This window comes from Alexandromys fortis, unplaced genomic scaffold (genome assembly GCF_014885135.2).
Source record: "Alexandromys fortis isolate MF-2015 unplaced genomic scaffold, M_Fortis_MF-2015_v1.1 scaffold_103, whole genome shotgun sequence".
NCBI lineage: Eukaryota > Metazoa > Chordata > Mammalia > Rodentia > Cricetidae > Alexandromys > Alexandromys fortis.
The window spans coordinates 4,054,248-4,081,818 of record NW_026067978.1 but is presented as its reverse complement, the minus strand read 5'-3'; the positions used below and the strand labels follow the sequence as shown (position 1 = coordinate 4,081,818).

Sequence of the window (27,571 nt, the reverse complement as noted above, 5' to 3'; positions counted from 1 at the left end):
ATGTAAGCAATCAATGAGCTCACTTCCCAAAAGGAATGGAGGTGCTAGTGTTGAGTGTCACCCCAACTCAGGTCTGTGCAGTGGCAATCCCGGCACTCAGCTGGTTCAACACAACGGGCGCTGCCCAGAACCGCACTGCTCATTCAGCTGCTTCATGTCATCTCTTCCCCTCGTTACTGTGTCACAACAAACAGTAAACCTGAAAGTTACATGGCTTCGCTTGGTTGTTTATGTGTTGCTGTACTGTCCTTGAGACAGGCTCATGCTTTGGAATTGAGGCTGGTTTTGAACTTACAATTCTCTCACCTCCTGAACATGCCACAATTACAAGGATGTGCCACAGGCCCACATTTTAACTATACTACTCCACGACAGCAGCTGATTGGAGAACACAGGAGTACCACCTCGCCATGAAAGCAAATAAGTTTTGGTTAAGATTTACTTACTTCGGGCAGTGGTGGCGCACGCCTTTAATCCCAGCATTCGGGAGGCAGAGGCAGGCAGATCTCTGTGAGTTCGAGGCCAGCCTGGTCTACAAGAGCTAGTTCCAGGACAGGAACCAAAAACCAAAAGATTTACTTACTTCTATCAGGGACTCTGGGCTGGAGGGACGGATGTTCAGTGGTTAAGAGCATTTTGCTGCTCTTCCAGGATAGAAGTTCGGTTTCCAGACCTATGCAGGAGGATTCACTCACCTGTAACTCCAACTATCACCATCTTCAGGCTGCCTAAGTCACCTGCACACACATGGCAAATGTCTACAAACATGCACGCATGAACATACAAAAGACTAAGACTTACTTGGCTAAAATATCACCACGGGTCCAGACTAAGACCCCACTAGATAACAGAACTATTCACTGAGTCATCCCCACAGATTATGATCTGAGAAGGGTCAGCCACTTACAGAAAAATCTTGTGCTTTCTGTGACCATGAGCGCCTCTAAGCTCTGGGGTTTGGGCTTTATGTGGTGTCAGTATTGACACCCAGATTCTCAGCAGTGTGAACTGTGCTTCCAAATCTGGTCAGGGCCATGCCCTGTCAGCACACCCATCCCACTGCTGTGAAGTGGGGCTGAAGTAGTTCCTAAACCATCACAGGCAATTCAGGCATCCTGCCACACCCCTACACACGTGCGAGCACAGGCAAAGCACAGAGAGGTCATGGAGATCTACACTTCCAACTTTTCTGAGGCCCACGAGAACAGGGCTTCCTTCCATCTTTCAATCCCGCCACCATTCCCTGTACCCACAGGAGACTGATTTCTCAGATCCAGATCACCCTTGATCTCCAGAGAACGCGAGGGGCAGTGCCATGCATGCCTCACCTCACATGGCCAAAACGTCAATCACCTCATTAAAACTCCTGGTTAAAACACAGGTTAGGCTAGGAAGAACTTCAAGTTCCTGAAACTTAGAGGGGCATCTTATAGGCAGGCTGGCATTTGAATGAATGGCCTGTCTATCCGTGGTGACAAACCCATCACAACAGTTCTCAAAACAAACATTAGAAGGCTGGGGAGACAACTCTGGCTGAGGCGCAATGTGAGTGTGAAGCCCTGACTCTAACGCCCAGAACCCAAAGACAAGTCAGGCATAGGCCGTCTGCAATCCTTGTGTTTACAGCAAGATGAGAAGCAAACAGGGACCCCTGGAAGCTTGTGGTGTATGGGCTACTCAAACAGGGTGGAAAACAAGGACTGGTACCCAATTTGTTCAGTTTGCCACAAGTACCCTGTGTGAATACAACCCCCAATACACCTAAACACACATACAAATAAACATTAAAATTAGATTTGACAATTTGGTTGTCCACACTGAGGCTGCACACAGCACTCAACGCAACACTGTATAGCAAGTTTTAGCAGTCTACATTGCCAGTTTTCTTCCAGAAATATTTTAATAAAAATCGGCCTTTTCCAAGAAATACCCACTGCACGTCCAGAGAACCGTAACAAAATAGAAAATTTACCATATGGCTATGATTTAAAGAAAAAAAATATGCAGACCCTGGGGCACGATAGCCAAGTCCGAGATTCAAGCCAAATCCTTCTGACGGGCCCATGAGGAACCTGGATAGACAGCAGAGTAGAACGTGGCCCACCAGCCACTGAGGTCAGAGGCCTCACAGAAGCACCTTTCTCAAAAGCGGTCCAGTCTGAGGTGTGATTTTAGGATAAGGCAGAACAATGTTAACACGACACATACACGTGATCAAAAAAAGTCTACAGTTCCCCCACATAGTCTGAATCTGAAAACAAATCTAGAATCTTTATTACTTTTCTTTAAACAATTGCCGGGACCGGAATCAAAGACAAATAGAAGGCACAGTTTTGCTCGGTTATGTTATCGGATTTGGGGTTTGTTTTCTTGTGGGGATTTTGTCCTTTTTTTCCTTTTTCTTTCTTTTTTTTTTTTTTTACAAATACAAATAAAACATGAAAAACTCTACCTCAAAATAATCTAACAGTTCAACAAAAATCCTTAGCTGTGGTCTAGACATTGACAGGCTACATCACAACTTAAAATCCAATGGCAAAAACAGAGGTTTAGAACTGTTTGGTAATCACATGTCAAAAAAACAAGGTTCTGGAAACACCTTTTATTCAGTTAGCCACACCAGCAGGGACCCAGTGGCAGTTGCCAAAAGGTAATTTTTCCACACCAGACAGGAGACGTGACTCTTGGCAGATAATATGGATTTTTCCTGCTTCCAAAATGTTTATCAAATCCTGTGTCTCCCAACAAATGAAACATCCATTGTCAGTGAAAGCGAGATGCACTCCTGTGGGGAATGGCTGTTAAACTCCAGTCTGTATCTTCTGCGTGAGCAGGAAAAAGAGTCTCCCCTCCTCTTCTTTAAAAACCTACTCCTCCTAAAGTATCGTTCCGGAAAACTGGAAGTGAAGGACTAAAAGGTCAGGGGAGGAAAGGAGAGTGGGGGGGCACACACCATGAACACAAGCGAAATGAAAATTGTACAAACTCGAGCAGTTTATAATAGACTACTCCGAGACACCAAAGGCTGGTTGAAGAAATCACCGCTCTGCAGGAGCCAGGGCTGTGTGCTGTGTGGAGATCGGGACCAAGCAATTCACTGCCTTGGAGTTGTGATCCCCCTGCCCACACCAAAGCCTGGTTTCTGCACCATGCCTCCGCGGGGAGGGCCTCTCATCCCACCACTTGGCCCACCACGGGGGCCTCCTGGTCCACGAAGACGGTTATCCCTGCGGTCGCCTTCCCTAGCAGCTCGAGTCTTCTTCTCCTCCACATTCAGACGGACCGTGCCTCGGAACATGATGGGCTGTGAGGAATAAGGAGAGCAGGCACTGAAACTCCTGATCGTGACTACTCAAAGTGACAGAGCCACCACAAGGAGCAACCAGCTGTCAACCCACTACTCCTCACACACCTGCTTCTGTCAAACTTCATGTTACTAGTGCATGCGTATGGAGAGCTGTGCAGGAAGTGGAAAAGCCCGGAAATAGGAGCAACTAATGATACAAAGAAAGATGCTTCCACAGCTTTGGGATTCAAACCTTCTCACATACTGGAACAAAATACTGGTGCCTCAAGTAAAAACATGAAATGGGAGTTAAAATTCCCAGAGAAAGCAGCTGAGGGGTGAAAAAGTACGACACTTGAAGAATATGAGCAGGGCCTGATACGCAGGGAGCTAGAGCTGGACCCACAAAAAAAAACTGGAAAGTACAGCAAATACCACTCAGTCCAGCGAAATGGAGAGAGAAGGTGTCTGTCACCCACAAGCACAACCGGCTTGTACAGCCAGAAACCTTGGAGTTACCAAGCTAGGTAACTCCAGTCCCAGGGGAGGTTTCCCCACTTTTCTCGCCTCTGAGGATACTGCCCATACCTGGTATGCATACAAACATGCAGGTGAAATGCATACACAAAACAAAAATCTTGAAACACTCACAGATGCAAATGTGCTTACCCTGTTGTTAAGGACCTTTTGAACAGGCTCAGAATCGTCAAACACAACAAAACCGAAGTTGGGTAACTTCCCGCCACTGTTAATGCGCAGCTCCACCACGTTCCCATAACCTGTAAGTGCAAAGAGCTCATAACTTCCTTGCGGACACCCAGCTTACCCACACGTAGTTTTACATGAATTTAAAATGTCACACTAAAATGCAAGAGAGTTTAAATGTCCCTAAGATGAATGCTTATAACCAAGATCTAAGTGTTTCAGAAGTTTGTGGACTTTTGGTTCTTGGAGAGAGGACCCAAGACAATGCATTATGTTCCACATGTTCCTTATATACTCCACTGTGAAGGAATCCTATAACACTGTAGCATGCCTACAACTCATGACACTGAGGTCACGCTCAAGGGAAGAACAGAACCCATGTGGAAGCAGACCTGACATTATACCTCCGCTCCACTATGTGGCGCTGCATTGAGACTCAGCACTTACTTTGGAAAAAATCCTTTAGTTCCGACTTGTCAACCTCATGTGGCAGGTTCCCGATGAAGAGCTGGTGACTGTCAGGGTGCCTCACCATCCTTCGAGGTTCCACATCTCCTGCTTCCCCAGCCTCGCGCACTTCATAAACAAAGCAGACTCTCAGACTCTTCAGACAAGTTTCCCTCTACCCAAACAAAGTCTTTCCACTGCACAAACCAGGCCCAGAGAAGAAATCCTCATCTCAAAACCACCCCAAGCTAGACAAACTGTCGAAAGCTCTTACTTGACCGGGGTCCCCTCTGAGGAGGGATATTGATCCGTTGCTCTCGAACTCTCTGGTCTCTCTGAGGCCTTTGTGGTAGATTCTGTGACTCAGGCTTAGATTCTGGGCGGGGCTAAAAAGGGTTACAGATTACCCTTTGTGGGAAGTAGCTTATTTTCTCTTTAAAAAAAATCTAATCATGTTTACTGTGTCTAAGTGCAGACATGCTATGCACAGGCCACACACTCAGCCTTGTTATTTAGCTTTCATTTTTTTTCCTGTATGAGCGTTTTGCTCGCATACGTATTTGTGAGATATATATGCCTGGTGTTGGAGAAGGCCAGCAGAGGGCACTGCATTCTCTGAAACTGGAGCTACAGGTGACTGCGAGCCACTGCAAGAGCAGTAAGAGCTCTTAACCACTGAGCCATTAATCTAGCCACATACATTTAAAAAAAGAAAAGCCTTATGTGTAGGGCAGGAGAAATGACTCATAATCCAGAGCACTGGTGGCTCATCCTAAGAACCGAAGTTAGATTCCCAGCATCCACCTGGTTGCTCCTAATTGCAATTCCAGGGAATCACCATACCTCTTCTGGCCTCCAAGGACAGACAGATACATGACGCACAAACATACTTGCAAAATACCCATGCCCAAACAATAAAAAGATTTTAAAATTATGTGCTCCTGCATGAATCTCTGGGCACTGAGTACAAACATTGCCTATAGAGCAAGAAAAGGACATTGGATCCCCTAGGGCTGGAGTTAACAAACAGATGTGAGCCACCATATGGGTTCTGGGAATTGAACCCAGTCCTCTAAATGCTCCTAACAGCTGAGCCATCATCTCTCACCCCTTTGTCTACTTTCTTAAACAAAATTAAGCTAGAAAATAGCAATTTTGGCTTCAGACAGATAGCTCCTGAGGCTCACAGACTAAATCTCAGAGCTCCAGGCCTACAAAGACTATCCCCTCCCCCCCCAGAAAAAGAAAAAAGTGCACAGACCTATGTTTACAGCCTCAAAGAAAGAAAACTTCACACAAACTGAAAGGACCCTGCTTTCTGTCCAAGTGCTATTCTAGCTACTGCATAGTTCACCGCCCTGCAGAGTCCTCAATTGACCCACCCCAGTGAAACACCACCACCTCCTATCCACTCCCCTTCCCCATACACCAGGATCCCATTCTCTTAGTGTGTCGAGCAGCAAGTCTTAGATGCTGACTCTTACCTGTGAAGGTGGCACTTTAACCACATGAGGTGGTGTCCCTGTCACTGGAACAGCCCCGCTGGGAGGAAGGTTCTTACTAGTCACAGATGCCCAGGAAAACGTCTAGGAAAAACAAGATCAGCAACATAGTCATTAACTTCTGCTTCCTGCATGCCTATGCACCAGTCCCAAGCACCAGTCCCAGGCACCTGCCGCCAGCTTACAAAACTGTCTTGGAAGCAGCCAAGCATACCGGTACACCCCTATAATCCCAATACTTCAGAGACTAAGAAAGGCTAGCCTGGCCTAGACAGTGAGACCAGCTCAAAGTCAAGCAAGCAATTATGATGAAGAAAAAGACCTTTCAAAAATAAACTAGCAGAAAGCCAGGTGCATGCCTTAATGTCAGCATTAGGGAGGCAGATGCAGGTGGATCTCTTTGCATTCAAGGCCAGCCTGGTCTACAAAGCAAGTTTCAGGACAGCCAAGACTAGAGAAACCCTGTCTCAAAAAAACCAAAACAAATAAGCAAACAAACCAGCAGAGAGTAGGGATGTGACTCAGCAGCTCACTGAATCACATAGGTTTAGTCTCTCATGCCTTATAAATCTGGCATGGAGGCACAGAACTACATTCCCAGATCTCAGGAGATGGAGCCAGAGGATAGGAGCTCAAGGTTAGCTTTGAGGAGACAAGAGACTCAGGCTCAAACACAAAGAGCTATCCACAGCATAGGAACAAGAAACGGGAAAATACTGCTGAGCCGGCAACTTAATGCTAAGCCCCAATCCATACCCTCAGGTCTTCCTGCGCTGGGGCAACATCCACTGGGGCCGGGGAGGAGCTCTTCTGCACATCCTCGGGAGCAGCTTCCTCCAATGGTGGCTCAGCCTTGTCCTCCTGGATGTCAGGCACGGGTTCTGGTTCTGCCTCCGGCTCCGGTTCTGGCTCTGGCTCCACAACAGGCTCCTCTAAATGCTCCTCCAAGTCATTGCTGTCATGGGAGAATTTGAGAAATGTAAGCCTATCTATATATATGACTCACTCACCCAGAAACTTCAAGCTACTCCAGAGAAAGCTCTCGGGACAGGAGTTTGTTGGCTAAATTCTGATGAACATACAATCATAAAGATCAAACAGAATCAAGTGATTCTCATTCAGTTACTACTAATTGGCTTATTTATATGTATCACAGAAGCACTGTATTGAATGGAGAAAGATCAAACTCTCCGCTCTCTGAGCACTAGCTCAGGCACAGCAAGGCTAGTGAAGCCAGCCAGTCTCAAAATCCAAGACAGTAAATGTCATTAACTGTGGCTTTCTTTAGTAAGATAAAACAGCTCCCATAAGGGGGGCTGGAGAAATAATGACTCAGGTTCTTCCCCAAGGTTATGAGTTCAATTTCCAGCACTCACGTGGCAGCTCACAACTGTCTATAATGTGAGCCGATGTCCTATTCTGGTGTGCAGACATCCATGTAGACAAAACACCCATATACATAACACCATAAAATAGATAGGTAAATAAATCTTAAAAAAAACCCACATGGAATTCTGAGATAAGGCAGTTGCACCTCACACAACAGTGGTTACATTTCCACACCAGTTGCCAACACACACGGTCCCTGGCCATGTTTTAACTCCTGGCACCTGACCTCAGTAGGTCTGTGGTAAAACACATTCTTCCTTAGCCAGAGTGGACAGGTATGACCACACCCTGATAAACATTTATTTGCAAGGGGCTTCGAGCACATGGAACATCCATGGCAACAGTACACATTTTTCTGCCCTAGAAGCAGGACAATTAAAAAGACAATACTTACTGAGGTCATGAGAAAATAATTTTAAAGAAGGGTTGGACATGTAGCCCAAAACTTGCCTTAAAAATTAATTTTTAGGGCTGGAGAGATGGCTCAGTGGTTAAGAGCATTGCCTGCTCTTCCAAAGGTCCTGAGTTCAATTCCCAGCAACCACATGGTGGCTCACAACCATCTGTAATGAGGTGCCCTCTTCTGGCCTGCACACACAGGCATAGACAGAATATTGAATACATAATAAATAAATAAATATTTTTTAAAAATTTAATTTTTATATGTCTATGTATGTTTCGAAGTATGTATACTCAGCAGCGATGAGAGCATTTGCTGCTCTTGCAGAAGACTTGAGTTTGTACCCACCGCCCACATGGTGTCTTAGGACTTCTTTTACCTCCAGTTTCAGAGGTTGAGATGTGTTCTTCTGGCCTTTGAAGGCACTGACATGGAAGTGTATATATACACTTAATTGTCCGTCCTTAGAAGACACACCTATCTGCAAGATAATTCAACTTCTTGTTGCAAGCCTTGAACAGAAGTTGCCCTTACCTGACAGCCTGATCATAGAACGTTCCAGAATCATCAGGCACCACCTCAGGTGTTTGTTGTCTTTCTTCAGATTCTTCTACTTCTTCCTCAGATTCTAAGAGAAAAATATGTAAAAGAATTATCACTCTATATCCACAAATTCCTTAATTTAGTTTCTAATATAGGCACAAAGAAAAACACAGTTAAAAAAAAAAAGGCAGGGCAATTTGGTTAAGTCAAGGCATAAGACTTTAAGGGGAAAATTAAACATTAAGAACACAGACTTTTTAAAAAGAAAAAGTTTGGGTTGGAGAGATGGCTCAGGCTGCTCTTCCAGGTCCTGAGTTCAATTCCCTCTTCTGGCCTGCAGGCATACATGCAGACAGACTACTGTATACACAATAAACCTTTACAAAATGTTTAAAAAAAACTGTTTCCTGTGTGACAAGAACGTGACAAGCCAGCTTCCTGCTCCTGTCAGATGCCTTTCCTGCCTGTCCCCATGCCTCCCCCCACATGATTGGCTTGTCCCCCTTGAATTGTGAGCCAATAAATAACCCTTTCTTCCCAAAGCTGCAGCATTATCATAGCAAGAGAACCTGCGATGTCTGCAGCAGGGTATTCTGGGATGGGGTAAGAAAGGTTACTTTGTCCTGGGCTCAGCCTGTCGTCTGTCTTAGCTGAGAAAACCAGAGACACAGGAGTGAAAAGCAACAGAGCACCCATGTTCTCTACAAAGGTCACCCTGGAAGGTTTGTGCGGCCAAATGACTGCGAGACTAGAGAACAAGCGGGCGCATCAGTTCAGTCCTTGCCCACTGCTGGTCACAAGGTTCCCGTAATAAAAACAGGGAATCTCTCCAATCTACACCCTCAAAAGTGACTCCCTTTCACCAGGGGATGCAATTAACAGTAACAAAGACTAATACAAAATTCCTTCTCAGAAAGAAAATGTCAGACTTTGTGAGAACACTGGAGCAAGGTGAATAAACTGATTAAAAAAAAAAAAAAAGCAAAAGCCACAACTTGCTTAGACCATGCACCTGCAGCAGGCCACCCTGCCTTGTCAGCTGAGCACCTGGCCATTCTAGAGCTGGATGGGTTGGAGACGTTCCACAGGTCTGACTGTGCACCACCCTCGGCCCTTTCTCCAGCCATTATCTACGCGTCGTCACCAGCACAAAGCTTTAGAAAAGCAATCCCAGCAGAGCAAAGGCCGTCAACTCGACTGCCCACTCTACTGGGAAGGGCTGTGCTTCCCCGCACTCTGTAGCACAGGTGTGCCAGGCTCTCTGTGTGGCGCTCTGCACTGAGCCGGGCTAACCAGCTTGCTTCTGACCCAGGAGAAACTAACTATTCACATTAATTAGATCCCCATGCTTTGAAAATATGCACTGTAACACAAAGCATTCTCGTAAGTTAATCTGGTGCTATTTACAAATTCCACACAAGTAACTGTCTATGGCCTCACACTTACCCTCCTGAGGTTCAGTGACAAAGCCACCAAAGACCTCATCTTGATATCTGAAGATGTCGTTGTGAACATAGAATTTGTTGGCCACAGAGCCCTGCAATGTCAGCACAAGTGTTCAGTTATTCAGACTTATAAAAAAAAAAACTGAATCATGAGCATTCATCTCTCTACCTCCTGCTTCTGATGCAACGTAGACAGCTGGCTCATATTCCCACTGCCTGACTTCCCTGCCATGATGGACTGTAGCCTCTAAATACAGACCAAACAAACTCTCCCCTTAAAGCCAGAAAACATCACTACAACACCAGCAGGTCTCAGCCACAGAGGAAATTTGCCTTCAGCAGACACCTAACAACATCTAGAAACATTTCTGTTTTAACAATAAGAACTGGCTTCTGAAACCTTGAGGGAAAAACAGGGAGAATGCTAAATGACAAAGCACTCATGGCAGACAATGTCATCTATGCCTAGACTGAATGCCCTGTGAGAAATCCTGTTCGTACACAGCTGAAAGAACCATAGACATACTGTTAAAACGTTCATCCTTACCAGACAGACAACTCTTGCAGAGGATGCCAAAGACAACTTTTCAACTATTTAGAGGCAATGTAGTCTCAACTCAAAGTATTTAAAATGACCTAACTCTTACGTAAGAATATTAGTTCAAGTACTTATGGTAGTAAAAGCCAAAAGATTCTTGTAGGTTTGGACACACTCGATTCCAAATCAACCATGTTTGTTTTTTTTGTTGTTGTTGTTGTTGTTTTGGTTTTGTTTTTTTTTTTTTTGTTTTTTTTTGCTTTTCGAGACAGGGTTTGTCTGTAGCTTTGAAGCCTGCCCTGAAACTACCTCTTGCAGACCAGACTGGCCTCTGGCCACCAGACTCTGCCTCCCAACTGCTGTAATTAAAGGTGTGTGCCACCACTGCCTGGCTTGGCTATTCATTTCTAATTTCTTAACCATAAAATGGGATATCAAAATATACCACAGTGCTTTGTGTACTGAGATGATTTATGCAACAATACATTTTCAAAGGAAACAAATAACTTCCTTTGAAAGACAAAAAGGAACTATGATGAGCCTGTAATTAGCAATACAGGTGGTAATCCTTCCCATATGAAGGTCATCAGTCATCCTCCTCAAGCTAGCAAACCTGCCTCAGCTTTTTTTTTTTTTTTTTTTTTTGGTTTCTCTGTGGTTTTGGAGCCTGTCTTGGAACTAGCTCTTGTAGACCAGGCTGGTCTTGAACTCAGAGATCCGCCTACCTCTGTCTCTTAAAAGCTGGGAAATTGCTGGAATGGAAAGATAGATCGCTCAGTGATTAAGAGCACTGGCTGCTTTTGCAGGAGACCCAGACTAAATTTCCAGCACCCACATGGGGATCCACTGCCCTCTTCTGGCCTCTGAGCACACTGCATGCATGCCAACAGAACTCCCAAATACATGAAACAAAAAGTTTTTAAAGCTGGAATTACATGTATACACCACTGTGGCTGTCAAGTATTTTACACTAAGTCTTAAGTACACAACTCAATGGTGGTACACACCTGCAATCCTAGTTCTTGGAAGGCCAAGACAGAAGGATTCTTGTCTCAAAATTAAAAATATCTGCCAGGCCGCAATGGTGCGTGCACACCTTTTAATATCAGCACTTGGGAGGCAACACAGGAAGTTCCAGTATAGTAAGGACTACATAAACCCTGTCTTGAAATCGCCCCTCTCCCAACACACAAAAAAATTCTTTCAAAGATAGGGAGAGTAATTTTACATTCTAACTAGAATTTTTTAGGTGAACGCTGGAGAAAACACTCAGCAAATCCTTCTAAGCAGATTCCATACTTATGCAGCTTCCTGCCCCTGTTCTCTGAAGACACAAAGATGGCATCCCTCATCATCCACTGAGGCACCTTCAGAGGCCTAACTACAAAGAGCCACTGTGAATAGAACAAGCTAATTCTCAGGTGGGACTTAAGGGGCCAGGGGCAGCACAAGAGCATATAAAGCATCCTGTGCACACCCCAGAAGAGAACATCATGAAGGGTTCCCACTGAGTAGGCCTAAGACATGAGGGATATGCTGAACAGTTACTAATGAATCATAACTCACTAAGTAGTCTAGAAATACATGTATGTATGATGGTGGGGCGGATCTTTAAGATAATGCCATGAATGAACACAGGGTGGTGGATGGGGTCAGACATTTCCATCTGTCATCCTTCCACTCAAGCCAAGACCAACGAAGACCAATGACAGCATACAAAACTCTGATGAAGAGCAGCACGTCCACAGAGTCCAAGAATTGGTCACAAGTTACAAACCAGATACAACAGCTACCTAGCTTTAGTGGCAAGACCTGTATACATTACCTGGAGAAACCAGAGCCACTAAATAGTTTCATAACCACTAAATGATGACAAGAAAAACACATGGACATCATGTGACTGTGCTCTTCAGAACTTTCAAAACCAATCCAATCAGAATAAGGTACTACCAGTGACGGGGGAACCAGGGACCCACTACAAGGAACACAATGTATACTTATATACAGAATCTTGGATCAGGAAAAGCAAACTACTATGGAAGACTATACTAGCATATTTCCTGAAATTTAAATATGGATTATTGAGTAAGCTATACTGAGTATATTTCTTGAATCTGGTTGTAACAGGATGTTTACAGGACAAATTCCTTGTCCTGAGGAGATGGGGCTGGATGGGGCTGAATGGATACAAGGTGTCCTTCAGTACTAATAGTTGAGAAGAATGAGTGGCCACTGGGTGGCCGCAGTACAAACCTTTAATCCCAGGGGAGGCAGAGGCAGGCAGATCACTGTGAGTTTGGATCAGCCTAGTGGTATACAAAGCCAGTTCAAGAACAGCCAGGGCTGTTACAGAGAAACCCAGTCTCTGTAACAGAGACAACAAAACAAAAATAAAAGGGAAGAAACCCACCTTTTTCACCCCCTCAATAACACATCTCCCTAAGCAAGTGAAGACACCACAGCTCCAGGCCAGGAGAACAAAGAAGTTCGGGCCCTGCGGTCATTCCTATAGTCCTGGGCTGCCAGGAATCTAGAGACTACACATGGCTTTTCATCTCTCAGTGCTCCATCACTAAGAGCCAACCATCATGCAACATACCTCAGGAGCAAGAACAAAGGTCTGCATGAACCTCCGCAGAGCCTGGTTATTATTGGACAGCAGCCCCATCACTTGGACCACCACCCCGTCATTCAGAGTGGCATGAGCATCCACGTGGCGGATCTTGGTGTGACAGTTGGTGAAGTTTTGTGACATCACTTTCCTGTGGATTTCCTGCGAAAGAGGTACAAGTCAATCTCTGAGGAACTCAGCAATTCAGAAACTAAGACAGCAGCTATCAGAACCCAAAACAGACCCTGGTAGATCCTCCAGTTCCTCCCAGTGTTCCCTGGTCCCTGACACTCAACCCTACCGCCTGCTTCAGCAAGCAGTCCTTGAGCAAAGACTCAAAGCAATCTCAAGAGCAACACAACAAGCACACTGAAGGGCAAAACTTTATTCCATGGCTTTGGTCAACTTGATAGTGCCTAGACCCACCTAGTCCCCTCATGCCCATCAGGAGACACTAGATAGAACAACTGTTCTAAGACCCATCCTAACCGAGGACAGCACCATTCCCCGGGCTAGGGCTTTGTACTGTATAAGAGAAAGGAAATAGCACCAGCCCTTCCTGGTGCTCCTGCCATCATCTCTTCCCCACCATGATGGACTGGCCACACCTCAATAGCCCTTCCTGCCTAAGTTGTTTCCGTCTGGTGTTTTGTTCCAGAAGTGAGACAGCACATAACCCAGAGACTTCTACACTTCTACAATTAACACCTTAAATTTTACACAACACCCAGTTAAAAATTAAAATAAAATAAATCTCATTCTGGTGAGATAGAGCAGCAGGTACGGGTGTTTGCTATGGTGTGATCTTGAGGAACTATAGCGGGAGCAGAGAGCTCCTGAAAAGGTGTCCTTTCACCTCCACATGCATGCCATGGCAGTCACACTCGCCCAAAGATCAATAAATGCAAGCATTTCAGAGCTGGAGAGAGGGCTGCATGGTTAAGAGCTCTCACTACTCTTAGAGAGGACCTGTACTCAGTTCCCAGCACACACATGCTCAGCCCTTGCAACTCCAGTTCATGGGGACCCAAAGCACTCTTGTCACTCAGGCACTAGGCATGCACATAGCACAGATCTAAATGCCAGCAAAGCACTCACACACATAAAACAGATAAGTCCTGAGTTCAATTCCCAGCAATCACAAGGTGGCTTACAACCAACTGTAATGAGGCCTCTTCTGGCCTGCAGGTGTATATGCATAAAGAATACTGTACACTCAATAAATAAATATATCTAAAAAAATTAAATATCAAATAGTTGTCCTGAATGAGTATCTTTTAAGATAAGAAATGACAGTCCTATGCAGAAGCCAGTTATCAAACACAGAAATTCAATATGATAACACATAGGCATTTCATCAAACCAAGGAATTAAACAGGAGTCACCCTGCCTCCCCTCCCCACCCCCATGCCCCAGCCCCTGGTAGGCAGAAGCTCTCTCTTCTCTGCTGCTACTGGTCCATAGCACCCACCTTCTGCCCATAGACTGCATCCGCTGGCTTCCCATTGGAGTCCAAGCCCCCGTGGGCATAGGAAGAGTTCTTCCCATAAAATCTGTGCAAGAGAAGGCAATTTACTTCTCATCTTCAAGGACCCGAAGAGCAGGTACTTAGTGTTCAGGCTTGATACCTATCCACATCACTGGCAGACTCCCAGCAGGGTCTGTTTACGTTTGTATATGACAATCCATTGCGACACCCCAAATGGGAACAGTCATCATTGAGCATGTGTGTGGTTTAAGTCCCAACTTGTTTCAGCCCAGGATAATCATGTTGGAAAGGACCTTGGAGTCAGCAAAGCCAGGCACTTCTAATCAAAATGAAATTCCTGCTTCTGCTGAGGACATCTGCCCTGTCAAGACTAGAAGCCGGTGCCTTCCCACCTGAGAAGGAAGGCAGTGGGCAGTTGTCCTGTGTGTGGGAGGTATGAACTTTTAACTCTTAAGCGCTCTCTCACCCATACACTTAAATACCCTGTTTTCATTAGAAGGACATCGGAGAGACGCACAGCAAAAATGCCAACTAAAGAACATCACTGAAGACATCTGCAGTCAGCCCAAAAACTCTAAAATAAGTAAGTCGATGCTATGGTTGTCTATTTTCCATCAACATCATGTTGCTGCTTTTTTTACTTTTTTTGAGCCAGGGTATCTCCTATGTATCCTATGGAGATCTGGCTGGAACTCACTCTGTAGACCACACTGGACTCAACTCAAGAGATCCACCTGCATCTGCCTCCTGAGTGCGGGCGGAGATTAAAGGTATGTGCACCAATGCACCAGATGACATGCTATTTTTTACATTATTAAAGGGACTCACTTCAGCATCCTCTGCTCTTTCCACTGTACTCAACAGAAATGGAAATGCAGGAAATGGATATCGTTGGCCATAATAGCAATAGCCAGTGTGCACATAGTGTCTCCAGCTCCAGCTTGGGTTGTCCTGATGTGGATTCTAATACCACAAATTTAACTACCTTACATGGCTGAAGACTGACATAAAACTTGGCAAAAAACTAAGAAAAAAGATTAAAAAAAAAATATGTAGAGACCTTTTCTGTGGCTCAAAGCCAGAGAATTTTAAATGCTCTGAAAACCAACAGCTCCAAGATGAGACCAGTTTCTCAAATGCTTTACCCAAAGGTTGTCAAGAGAAGCAGACACTGTCTTAGAAATGATAAAGCTTGCCGGGCAGTGGTGGTGTACACCTTTAATCCCAGCACTCAGAAGGTGCAGGCAGGCCAATATCTAAGTTCGAAGCCAGCCTGGTCTACAAAAGCTAGTTCTAGGACAGGCTCCAAAATAACAGCAAACCTATCTTGAAAAACTACATGGGGCTGGAGAGATGGCTCAGTGGTTAAGAGCACTGACTGCTCTTCCATAGGACCCTGGTTCAACTCTTAGCACCCACATGGCAGCTCACAACTGTCTGTAACTCCAGTTGCAGGGAACCTGACACCTATGGCAAAACACCAATGTATATAAAATGAAGATAAAGCTTAAAAAAATCCTACTTGACTGAAGTAAAAACTATAGTGCTCTAGCCCACTCATCTTAGTACTTGTATGAAAAAGAAAAAAATCTAAGTTCACATAGTTTTATATACGTCAACACTGAAAATAGCAGATTAAAACCACACAGCTTTAGAAAGTAAATCTGTGTGAGTCTGGCAAGGTGGACACTTTTAATTCCAGCACTCAGGAGGCCCAGAAACACAGATCTCTGAGTTCCAGGCTAGGCCAGTCCAGGGCTACAAACTACTGTAAGATCTCTTTCTAAGGTGCTTATGTGAAGAACCATCCCACACCACCCTCCTAGGCCTGTGAGAGCACACCTGTGCAACATGTCCGGAGCTTGGTTCAGCAGGGTGTAGTACTGTCGCACAAACTCCCGCCCGACCAGCAGGGGACTAGGCTTCTCCATAACCATCGCTTTGGTCGATTCAACCTGTAAAACAATACAAATCAGTCAACCCATCCTAAGGCTTGAAAAGAACTGACGCACTGTGCTGGGCCAACTATACAGCATGGCTTCAGCGTTCCTCAGTCTGACACACTAGCTAACCGAGAATTCAGTGTGTAGACCAGGATGGTCACCAACTCAGATTTGCCTGACTCCCAAATGCAACCAGTAAAAATTATAATCACACCCACTAATCTTAAAGCTTAAAAAGGAATAAACATCACAAGAACAAACTAAATCCATAAATTTTGCATCCAATATATTGTAGTCAGATGAATACATGAGGAAAAAAGTGTAAAAACTCATTATTCCAAATTCAGTTCTTAAACTAGAGATAAAACCCCAACAGTACACATTCCCTGCATGTACCAGTTTACGTTCCTAAACTCACTTAAAGGACTTCCACTCCCTTTTGGGGGTGGGGAGTAGTTCAAGACAGAGTTTCTATATATAGCTTTGGTTGTCCTGGAACTTGCTCTGCAGACCAGGCTGGCCTAAAGTACTTCCACAACTGAGTTCACTCTCCTGTCCTATTAAGGACAGCAACCCAGGCATTACAGAGATAATGGCCATACCACTCTCCATACTCCCTAGCCTAGCCGGATCACACAGTTAGTATACTAACAACAACCGCAAAATTACTACAGGCTGGGCGGTGGTGACCCAGGACTTTAATCACAGCTTGGGAGGCAGAGATGGGCAGATCTCTCAGCTCAAGGATAGCCTGGTCTATAAGAAAGAGTTCTAGGAAGCCAGAGCTACACAGAGAACTGTCTAAGAAAACAAACACATTCCAGGGCTGGAAAGAAGGTTCAGCAGTTAACAGCACTAACTGCTTCTCCAGAAGATGTGGGAATTCAGTTTCTACCACCCAGATGGCAGCTTACATCTGTAACTCCAGTTCAGTAATCCAACATCTTCTTCTGGCCTCTATAGGCACTGGACACATAAATACATACAAACACTCTTACATATTTAAAAAAAAAACAAAACACCTGGTGTGGTGGGGCATGGCTTCAATTCTATCTCTCAGAAGGCAGAGACAAGCAGGTTTGAGACAAGCCTAGTCTACATTTCTGTATTAATATCCAAACATGAAAGCAAAGCAGAACATATACAAATCTAATTATAGTATAAAAGATCGATTTTATTTCCACTTTTTTGTTGCTTTAAGTATATGGTATCCGTGTTTCGCCTGCATGTCTCTGCATCACATGTACACCTGGTGCCCTTGAAGAGAACACTGGATCCCTAGAACTGGGGTTGTAGATGGTCATGAGCTTTCATGGAAGCCCTATGGAAAACAGATGGTGCTCTCCCTTAACCAGAGCCATCTCCAGCCCACTGCAGTTTTAGGATGTGTATTCAACAGCAGCACAGCATCTACTGTCATTACAGAAGAAATCACCATCTATTCCACAATATGGGCATCTTTATCATACAATTTCTCTCCCAAGTACACCTCTGTTAACACTTGGGTTTCCACTGATTATAGAGAGTGGGAAGTAGTGGTGCACGCCTTCAATTTCAGCACCCAGTAGGACAGCAGGGGAAATCCTGTTCAAGGACACAGAGTTCATGGTCTACAGAGCTGAGTTCCAGGACAGGCTCCTCATCCAACTACATAGTGAGTTACATGACAATGAGTTCTACACAGAGAAACTGGACAGTGGTGGCTTTAACTCTAGCATTTGAGGCAGAGGCAAGCAGATTTTAGTTCAAAGCCAGCCTAGTCTACAAAGTGAGTTTTAGAACAGCCAAACTTGTTATAGGGTGAGAGACCCTGTCTCAAAAAAACCAAAAAAATAAAATATGGGAGGGAAAAATTCTTTCAGGTTCACTACTCAAACTTGGGTTTTCCCACATGCAACAGTGTCCACTGTTGTAAGCAATGGTTTCCTGTTCAGCCATTTCATATAGAGGGAGAACACTGGAAAGCCCTCTCTCTTCAGATCATGGCAACTTTAATCTATCCCATAAGCATAGCCACTAAAATCTATTATCAAGAGAATGTGGTAGTCAAATGGGACATCAAGGTTTAGGAAGGGTGGGGAAGCATGAACTGGCTCTGTCCCTCATCTGGCTCATGCCTGCCCTTTCTGACCTAGGTCTTGGTGTTGGTGCAGGTTACCTTCTAACTCCTTGGCTTGGGTGATCCCCCTAATTCGCACCACAATTGTTCAGATTATGGGTGCTCATGCCATGCCTGGAGCTCACAATCCCCCTGCCTTGGCCTCCCAAGAGCCAAGCTACAGCATGGCCAGTTTATTGCACTGTTCTTGAATATCTGACCCACTTACTTTATTTCACTAAATAAGGGTGATTCAGTTTTCCAACTGCAGCTGTGAGATCAGGTGTCAAATGTACAGTCGGGAAGCTTATATGGGTTTGACCTAGGTCCTCTGAATATGCTTTACGGTTGTGTAGCTTGGTGCTCTTATGGAACTCTTAACAGTGGAACAGGGGCTAGCTGATTCTTTTGCCTCCTTTTGGGATCCTTTTTCTCCTAGTGGGCTGCCTCGCACAGCCTTAATGAGGCTTAATCTTATTATAACTTCATATGCCAGGTTTGGTTGATATCCCCGGGAGGCCTGTCCTTTTCTGAAGGGAAAGGAGGAGGGGTAGACCTGGGGAAGAGCAGGGGGGAGGTAAAACTGTGGCCGGGATGTAATATATAAGAATTAAAAAGAAAGAAAATAGCATCTAATCACTCTGAACAAACAAGCAAACAACCAAAATTCAATTTCCAAACTGTGAATTCAGAGCTACACATAAAGCTACTGAGACATGGATCAATGGTCTAGAGCACCCTGCATCTCTCCTTCAAGTGGCACTGGTAACCCATGTATAACATAAAGGAATGCACTAAAACCCACCCCAAACCATTCTGTAAGCAAACATTTAGCTCCCACTGAGTTCCCGCCCTGACTTACCTCATCAGAGTGTGACCTAGAAGAGAGTAAGGCAAATAAACTCTTCCCTTAAAATAGGTAAAACAAAACCCAAAATAACTGAACATCAGGGACTTTCAGCTATCACAGGTCAAGGTGGATCATACCTGTTATCTCAGGACAAGAGGCTGAGGCAGGAGGATTGCTGAGTTTGAAGCAGTCTATACACTTTGAATTACTGTCCAATTCATCTTTCCCAGCTCAAACACGAAGCAGGGATAACACAGCAACCCCTGAGAACACTTCTCTCTCTCAAGCATGTCAGCTCAACTCTCTGAAGCAGATTAATTCTATGGAGCCCAGTCTAGCCCAGAACTCATTTCCCTCCAGCCTTGGTCTCAAATATTGGACCTCAACAGGCTAACACCCAATTTCTGTCCAACACAAAACAATTTAAAAAACAAAATTCGGATTCTTTCTAGACACACATCTGCCAGTTACTGCTACATGGTGACAAATGGAGACTGAGCACAAACCTGTGAAAACCAGAAAGTTCTATGAAAACACAAGCTGGAGGCACCAACTTGTGCCTCACTCAGCCACAGCTTCTGGTTACACTGTGTCCTCTCCACTAGCTTTTAGAAATAGCTACAAATATGGATACTCTGCACACACCTCCCCCATCCCCAATGTAACTAGCAGGCTAGAGATAAAGCTACGGAGATCAGCACCAGGAAGCAGGTCAGCCCCGATGACTAGTTATAAAGGAAAAGCAGACACCCCGTCCTAAGACAGTGCTCACTCAGTTGGCTGCTTGGAGGTCACTCCTGCTTCTTATCCTTTTCCCCAGAAGGGCCACCTCTGAGGGAGATATGAATCCTACCCTTCTATTATGATTTAGGGAAATCAGAAACCAAAGAAATTTAGCCCAGGAAAAGTGAAAGGTTAAATAAGCCATCTTCACTTAACAAAGCTGAACATTACAATAATGTATTATAATTTGTTTTTTATTACTGTGTGTGCCAGCACGCGTGGTGTGTAAATGTCACATGTGCAGAAGCCTTAGGAGGCCCCAAATCCCCTGGTGCTAGATAGAGTTCAGGGTGCCTGTGAATGGCCTGACATGGGAGTTGGGAATCAAACCCAAGCCTTCTGCAAGAATAGCAAACACTCTGAACCACTCAGCCATTTCTCCAGCCTCCCAACTTCATAAGCATTCAGTCCTTCAATAAACTCAATCACTGGAATTAAGGCCCGCTCCATGGTAAGATGCTTGAGACAGCTCAGGGGCCAAAAACCTGAGACTAGATAAGACATGGGCCATAGGAAAACCAAATATTACAGTTAACATAGCAATAAAATGGCTCCTAATGACAACCTATGCTCACAGATCAGTGCCTTGCTCAGCCCACACCAGAGAAGCTTCCTCTTGCAGCAGATGAAAGCGAATACAGACCCACAGCCAGACAACGTGCAGAGAGTGAGACTTTGTAACACTCAGTCCTAAACAGCACATCTCCATCAAATCCCTCCCCTCAGGGAACCCTGCAGAAGAGGAGGCAAACAGATTAAGAGCCAGTGGAGACAGGAGACACCAGGGAAACAAGACCTTCCAGACACAACAAAGCTGACCCACAAATGAACCACACAGACAGGCAGCATGCAGAGGGCCAGGTGGGTGTCTGCCTTCAGGGAAGAGGATACAAATATTCACCCCTAACTCAGAAGTTACCTCTAATTTTTAACTACTTGCAAAGGAAAAATTTAAAAAAAAAAAAAAAAAGAAATATTAAGGGCAGGCACTATGCCCAGCAGTAGATGACCAAACAAAACGAACTCAATGGTATCTTTGGAGGTTTTTGATCTCACAATGCTTTATCTGGACCATTTTTTTAACCTTATATATCTTTTGATTATTTATTATGGTTTTCTGTGGTTTTTAATGGGTTTTCTGTGTGTGTCAATGTTTTGGCATCTGTATGTTTCTTGTTCTCATTAGCTTTTTTTTACCAGTTTGTTTTGTCCTATTCTGGTTTGTTTTTATTTTCTTATTTGTACTATTATTTTAGATACCAGTTTATATTCTAATGAAAGAGAAAGAAAGGGCATAGATTTGGGTAGGTGAGAATGTGGTGAGGCTCTGGGAGTAGGAGAGAATCAGAATCAGAATATACTGCATGAAAAAAATCTATGCTCACATAGCATAGACCTGGAGAAGTCTCGGAGCACAGAAGAAAAAGCAGTAGCATACCACACACAATGGAGCCCTTGATATTTCCTATTGGCTGCACTGACTTGGCTTGCAAGCAGCTACTTTTAAAAGTCTCACTTGACCTCAGGTTGCCTGATCTCATGACATCTTTGCTGAAATGGACAGTGCCATTTAGGGGTCCTCCACTTTGGCACAGACAACCAGTGTCCACTCTAGTTACTGACACAGGGGGCGTTAACAGCTCTGCTTACTCTTCCCAACAAAACCAAAATAGCATGTCAACAGCTTACTTCAAGTGACAGCTTTAACATTTTCCAAGTAACATATTAGTCACTATCCAGAATGCACAAGGATGAAGAGGAGCATGCTTGACATGAGCAGAGGCTGAGTTCAAAGACAGAGAATCACTAAAGGACAACCCAGCATGGGAATAGACTACTTGTATAGGAAGGAGAGGACTAACAATCCCAGAAGAGCACACACACAAGCACCCACATACATGGAAGTCAGAAGACAACTTATTAGAATCGATTCTCTTTGTAAAGTTGGTGGGTTTTGGTTGTTTGTATTTTTTGTTTGGTTTTTGTTTTGAGACAGGGTTTCACTGTGTAGCTTTGGTTGTCCTGACAACCAGGCTGGACTTGAACTCCCAGAGATCTCTGCCTCTCAAGTACTGGATTAACTCCAGCTCTATCCAGAAGGAATTCATTAACAAGCAATGCAGAGTATTAACTAAGGTGTCATTTTGACTATTTTACAGATGTATCAAAACACTAAGAAAAACAAACACTGTGACCCTAAAACAGAAGTTCTTATCAATGTGTTTGAAGGTTATATACATAGTATTTCAATGTTTGAAACCAGGCTCTGAGAACTGAAACAATGTCTTCCCAGGAGCAGAGTAACTTTGTTACAGAAGAGACCTGTCTAAATTCTTTAGACTTCCTCCCTACCTGCCACAATCCCTCCAAAATTCTCCCTGGTGAATGGCTAATTTTAAGCATTAACCAGGCAAAATACCCTGTTAACTAATGCAGAGAAAAAAAAAACCTAAATTAAGTAAAAAAAGAAGCAGCTAGATTTCAGGGAATATGTTTTTAAGCCCAGCTACTTGGAAAACCACAAGTTCAAAGTCTGCCTAGGCTCCAGAGTTCAAGACCATCCAGGGAAAACAAGCAACTCACAAAAAAAAAAAAAAAAAAAAAAAAAAAAGAGGACTGAGCCACAACAAAGCCACAGTGCTGGCCTAACACAAGACCCCAAGTTTATTGCCCACTACCACAAAGAAATATCCAATGGGGGAGCAGAGTGATTATACCAACAAAATATTAACATACAAGATTAAAATCAAATATTGGGTAAGATAGCCAGGCATACCTTTAATCCATTTGGAAGGCAAAGGCAGGTGGATCTCTGTGAGTTCAAGGCCAGCCTGAATTATAAAGCAAATTCCAGGATAGCTAGCCATAAACTGTTACAGGGAGAAACTGTCTCAAACTTATAATAATAATAATCACAACTAAAAGAATAAAAATTAACAAGAAGCTGAGGGGTACTGCAATCCAGCATTTCAGTAGAGGTTGAGACAGATCAAGTTCAAGGCTAGCCTTCAAAACAAAGAAATCCCTGTCAAACCAGGAGGTGGTAATCCCAGCACTCAGGAGGCAGAGGCAGGTGGATCTCTGTGAGTTCGAGACCAGCCTGGTCTACAAGAGCTAGTTCTAGGACAGGCTCCAAAACCACAGAGAAAACAAGAGCTAGTTCTAGGACAGGCTCCAAAACCACAGAGAAACCCTGTCTCGAAAAACCAAATAAATAAATAAAAATCCCAGCACCTGGAAGGCAGAGGCAGGAGGATCATTAGAGGCCAGACTAGATTATAGGAGACTACCTCAAAAACAAAAACCCAGCTGGGTCTATGTGCAGGGAGCTTATGGACAGCCTGGTCTACAAAAGGAGTTTCCTGCAAAATTAGTCTTAGCAGCCTTGGTATACAAGCCTACAAACTCAGATTATCTCTCCTAAAGGAAACAGTCACATTTCCTTTCCCTTGGGTGTGAATGGGAAGGGGAACACAGTAACCCAACACATGTTACCTCACCCGCCCCACACCCCGGCAAGGTACCATGAACTACAGTGCTAGCTAGCGCTACATATGTCACTGGGGTGTGATTCAGACCTCTATGGTCCTTCTCCAAAGCCATAAACCAAATCCAATCATAAGACAAATCCAAGAGAGGTCCTAAGTGTCAAAGATGTGAAGTACAAAGAACAGAAACTCAGATGAGACAAGATAAGGGAGACAACACATCTCAGGTGGATCCTGAAACAGACATTTGCAGAAGGACCTGAGGAAATCAAAAGAAAGCCTAGCTTCCCTAGTTTTGACAAATATTGACTGGATGGGATGAGGTCCACAGATCTGCATTGTATTTCTAAGTCTAAATCTCAAATACTAGGAAGAAAAACTAGCTGGACAATTTGCTTTTCTCTCCCTGAGTAGACTCTGCCTATTTTTAAAGTTAGCAGAGAATTAGTTAACCCACGTGTGGCAGCTCAAACCTTGAAGCCAGGCTCAGGAGCACAGGCAGCCTATGCTAGACAGCACAGAACTTAGGGCTCAGCATGACAGGGTCCTAGTTCTGATTTCATTCCAAACACCACACACACACACACACACACACACACACACACACACACACACACACAAAACTGACTAGATGGAAAAGTACATTACACTCAATCCTGAACAAAAGCTCCTACTCCTTGTATCCCATAATGCATATAGACAAGTCAGAAGAAGAAAGGATCTCATGCCAACTTATGTAGCTGAGGCTGGCCCTGAGATTTATTTTTAAAATACCAGAAGTACTTGGGGTATGGTTGAGTAAGAGTCCATATTAAGTCGTAATTTTAGCACCCATTTAGTGACCATTTAGCAGCCATTTAGTGACCAGCCACCAGAAACTGACACCTACAATGATGTTCCCATTGGGGCACATTTCTCTCACTGGCCTTTTATACCTAAAATGTAGTGCATGTTTAAGAACATCGTTCCAAAGCCAAGCCCTCCTTCCTAGGCTGCAGCTTTCTGCTTTACAAGGCAAACCAGGCATTACAGGTATCCCTGGCTCCATACCCTCTCACCTGCCTAGTCTAGACAGCAACTCGGTGTGCCAGGTAAAGATGCACATTAAAAAAAAAACTAAAGAATAGTAAATATTTATATAGCCAATGAACACTGGTCACTAGCTACAAGTAAGGTGACAGCTGCTAAAACTAACTTTAACTCCTGAGCTTGGGCAAGGTTCTCCCACTAACTGAGACAACTACAGGATCACAGAAGACATGAGAGTTCCTTTTAGGTTTTGTTTTTTTGAGACAAGGTTTCACTGAGAAGATCTGGCTGACCTGTATACCAGGCTAGCCTGAACTCAGAGATCTACCTGCCTCTGTCTAAGAGTCCTGGAATTAAAGGTGTGCATCATCATACCTGGCCTGAACTTCCTATTTGACATTTACTACCTCTATGAGTCAGCAATGTGATATAATTCAAGTATACATTCTATTGAGTACTGAAACTCAACAAAACTAACCAGGCAGTTTTAATACACTGACCAAAAAATAGAGAAAAAACTTGGTGTGGGTCAAATTCTCAACTTTGTATTAAACCTGTTAATGATCTCAGCCAGGTGGTGGCATACCTTTAGCCCCAGCACTCCAGTGGCAGAGACAGGCAGATCTGAGTTTAAGGCCAGCCTGGCATACAGATAAAGAAACATCATCTCAGCTGGGCAGTGGTGGCATGTGCCTTTAATCCTAGCCTGTGGGAGACAGAGGCGGATCTCTGTGAGTTCGAGGCCAGCCTGGTCTACAAAAGCAAGTTCCAGGACAGGTTCCAAAACTACAGAAAAACCCTGTCTCAGAAGAAAGAAAGAAAGAAAGAAAGAAAGAAAGAAAGAAAGAAGGGAGGGAGGGAGGGAGGGAGGGAGGGAAGGAAAGAAAGAAAGAAAGAAAGAAAGAAAGAAAGAAAGAAAGAAAGAAAGAAAGAAAGAAAGAAAGTCTCAAAAAACAAAAAGACTAAATTCCAACAGCAATCTCTGGGGAGCTTGGAAGGGATTGACCCAAGGCTTCTGTCACTGCTTCCTTCAGCTCATCTCTCTGACATCAAGTTATCGGAGTGTGTGTGTTTCCTATTTCTATCCCACTAGCCATCTGTCGGGGGTCTAGAGTACAGCTCTTTGGAACATGTGAGGAAGAAATTAAAAGATCCCCTCAATTAGATCATTTCACCTTCGCACGCCTTTAATCCCAGCACTCCGGAGGCAGAGGCAGGCGGATCTCTGTGAGTTCGAGACCAGCCTGGTCTACAGAGCTAGTTCCAGGACAGGATCCAAAGCCACAGAGAAACCCTGTCTCGAAAAACCAAAAAAAAAAAAAAAAAAAAAAAATCATTTCACCTTAATCTACAAGGACTTGGGTCTAAACTAGTATGTTTTATAAAGTCCTGAGTAAAGATGATCGGAAACATTCAAAAATGTGTTAAGAACACATTAAGAGAGGTTGGCCACAAATCCTTGAAAACAATATCTTTGCAAACTCTAAGAGTCCCCCCAACAAAGGCTAAAATAAATAGCTGGGCTGGTCTTGGTGGGATACACTTAACTCCTACACTCAGAAGATCTGACTTCATGGCAGTCAGTGCTCCATAATGAGAAGAGTTGATCATAGATGGTTTGGCAGGAGACCTATCAGCTATGCTTGCCAACAAACCCAATCAGTGACTGTGTTCCAATTCACAATCACTGGACACTGGACACCATCCTTCCCCCAGCAATTTCAGATGTGACTTATTTGTGGCTCTGGTGATTGGACCTGGAGCTTCCTGTAATCCATGCCAAGGGCTCCACCTCTGAGCTGGATCCAGGGTCCTATCCAATTTCAAACTTTAACCTCAACTCTGTTGAGAATTTAAACTCTCCGTTTCCTTGCACTATAATCTTCGCATAGGTTTTTTAAATCTAAGTTTGCTCTGATTCACACCTAAAACATTGAAAAGTTAAAAGGGATCTGGAAAAATCAAGATCTAGTGTCAGAGCCTGACTTCCTGCTGGCGGGAATTTCCCATTACCTCGCGCTGCGTTTCGGACCTGCAGAGGAGCACACTAGTTCATTACATTACACTGGCTGTGTTTTCTTCTGTTTCCCAAAAGCTAACTTGAAGGCGCATCTATCATCCCTTCATATAAAACCCGTTTAGTTTCGAAAAAAGGCCGAGTCCTTCTTTGTCATTCAAAACCCCACTAGCTTGCAATCTCCTTTCTCCAAAGTCTGACACTGGTTCGCACAGATGGCACCGCAGTTTTTCTCATGCTGAGTTTTGCACCCAGGTGCCAGAACTCAGTAGTCAAGGGAGTCCCGCGGCCACGCAGTCTACACAGATGTCTGTCCCTTCCCGGCTGAGTCCAAGTCACTCACCCACCTCGTTTCCTACCTGATCGAGCCCAGGTGACCGGGAAGGGCGGGAAAGGAGGAAGCTCTCGGCATAGTGCAGGGGCACACAGTGGGGACTGGAGAGATCAAGTCTTGTGGCTGACTGTCTCTGCACCACTGAACCCTTGATCCCGGGGTCGTGCGCCTCTGCTCTGCAGACTTAGGAAGCGCGATCGCGCTCTCAGCGTGGGAACCCCCCCCCAACCCCAGATCCCGAAGGCTTCTTTAAAGTCCAGGCCCAGGTACATCAACCCAGAAAGCAGGTGCGCGCAGCAAGATGAGCGTGGAGCGCGCGGGCCACTCGGCCGCGTGACGCCCACCGGGGGCCCCATAAGGCCGTTGGCGCGGCAGAGCACGCACGGGGCCCAGGGCGCAGTCAGGAGGCCGCGCCGGCCGTTGGTGGGGGTGGGGACGCGCCGCGCGGCCTCCCCGGGCGCCCCGCTCGCGGCCCCAGATCGGCTCCCTCCGGACCCGCATCCGCCCCGCCCCACCTGCGTCCCACGTACCTGCGCGGCTGAGCGGGAGGACCGGGCTGTTGCGCGGGAATAGGTGGCTGCGTCCCTCGCGCGGTGCCCCGGAACGCGTGCCCGCCGCCAGTTATATAGCCGCGCTCAGCCCAACCTGCTGCTCCCGTCGCTCACAGTGACCAA

The 27,571-nt window shown here is 44.9% G+C and overlaps 1 protein-coding gene and 1 non-coding gene across 2 annotated transcripts; both read right to left on the bottom strand.

Moving 5' to 3' along the window:
- Positions 1 to 2,241: 2,241 nt before the first annotated feature.
- G3bp1 (G3BP stress granule assembly factor 1) lies at positions 2,242 to 27,571 on the bottom strand. Its single transcript, XM_050157657.1, has 12 exons — positions 27,428 to 27,571; positions 16,198 to 16,310; positions 14,338 to 14,419; positions 12,855 to 13,028; positions 9,719 to 9,809; positions 8,264 to 8,357; positions 6,697 to 6,895; positions 5,923 to 6,024; positions 4,713 to 4,824; positions 4,439 to 4,567; positions 3,956 to 4,065; positions 2,242 to 3,304 (listed from the first exon to the last, which is right to left on the bottom strand). Exons 2-12 carry the CDS (start codon positions 16,290 to 16,292, stop codon positions 3,095 to 3,097), a joined length of 1,398 nt encoding a protein of 465 aa, XP_050013614.1. The 5' UTR covers positions 16,293 to 16,310; positions 27,428 to 27,571; the 3' UTR covers positions 2,242 to 3,094.
- LOC126510994 (small nucleolar RNA SNORA29) lies at positions 18,219 to 18,356 on the bottom strand. Its single transcript, XR_007594569.1, has one exon. It is a non-coding gene; the product is annotated as a small nucleolar RNA SNORA29 (small nucleolar RNA).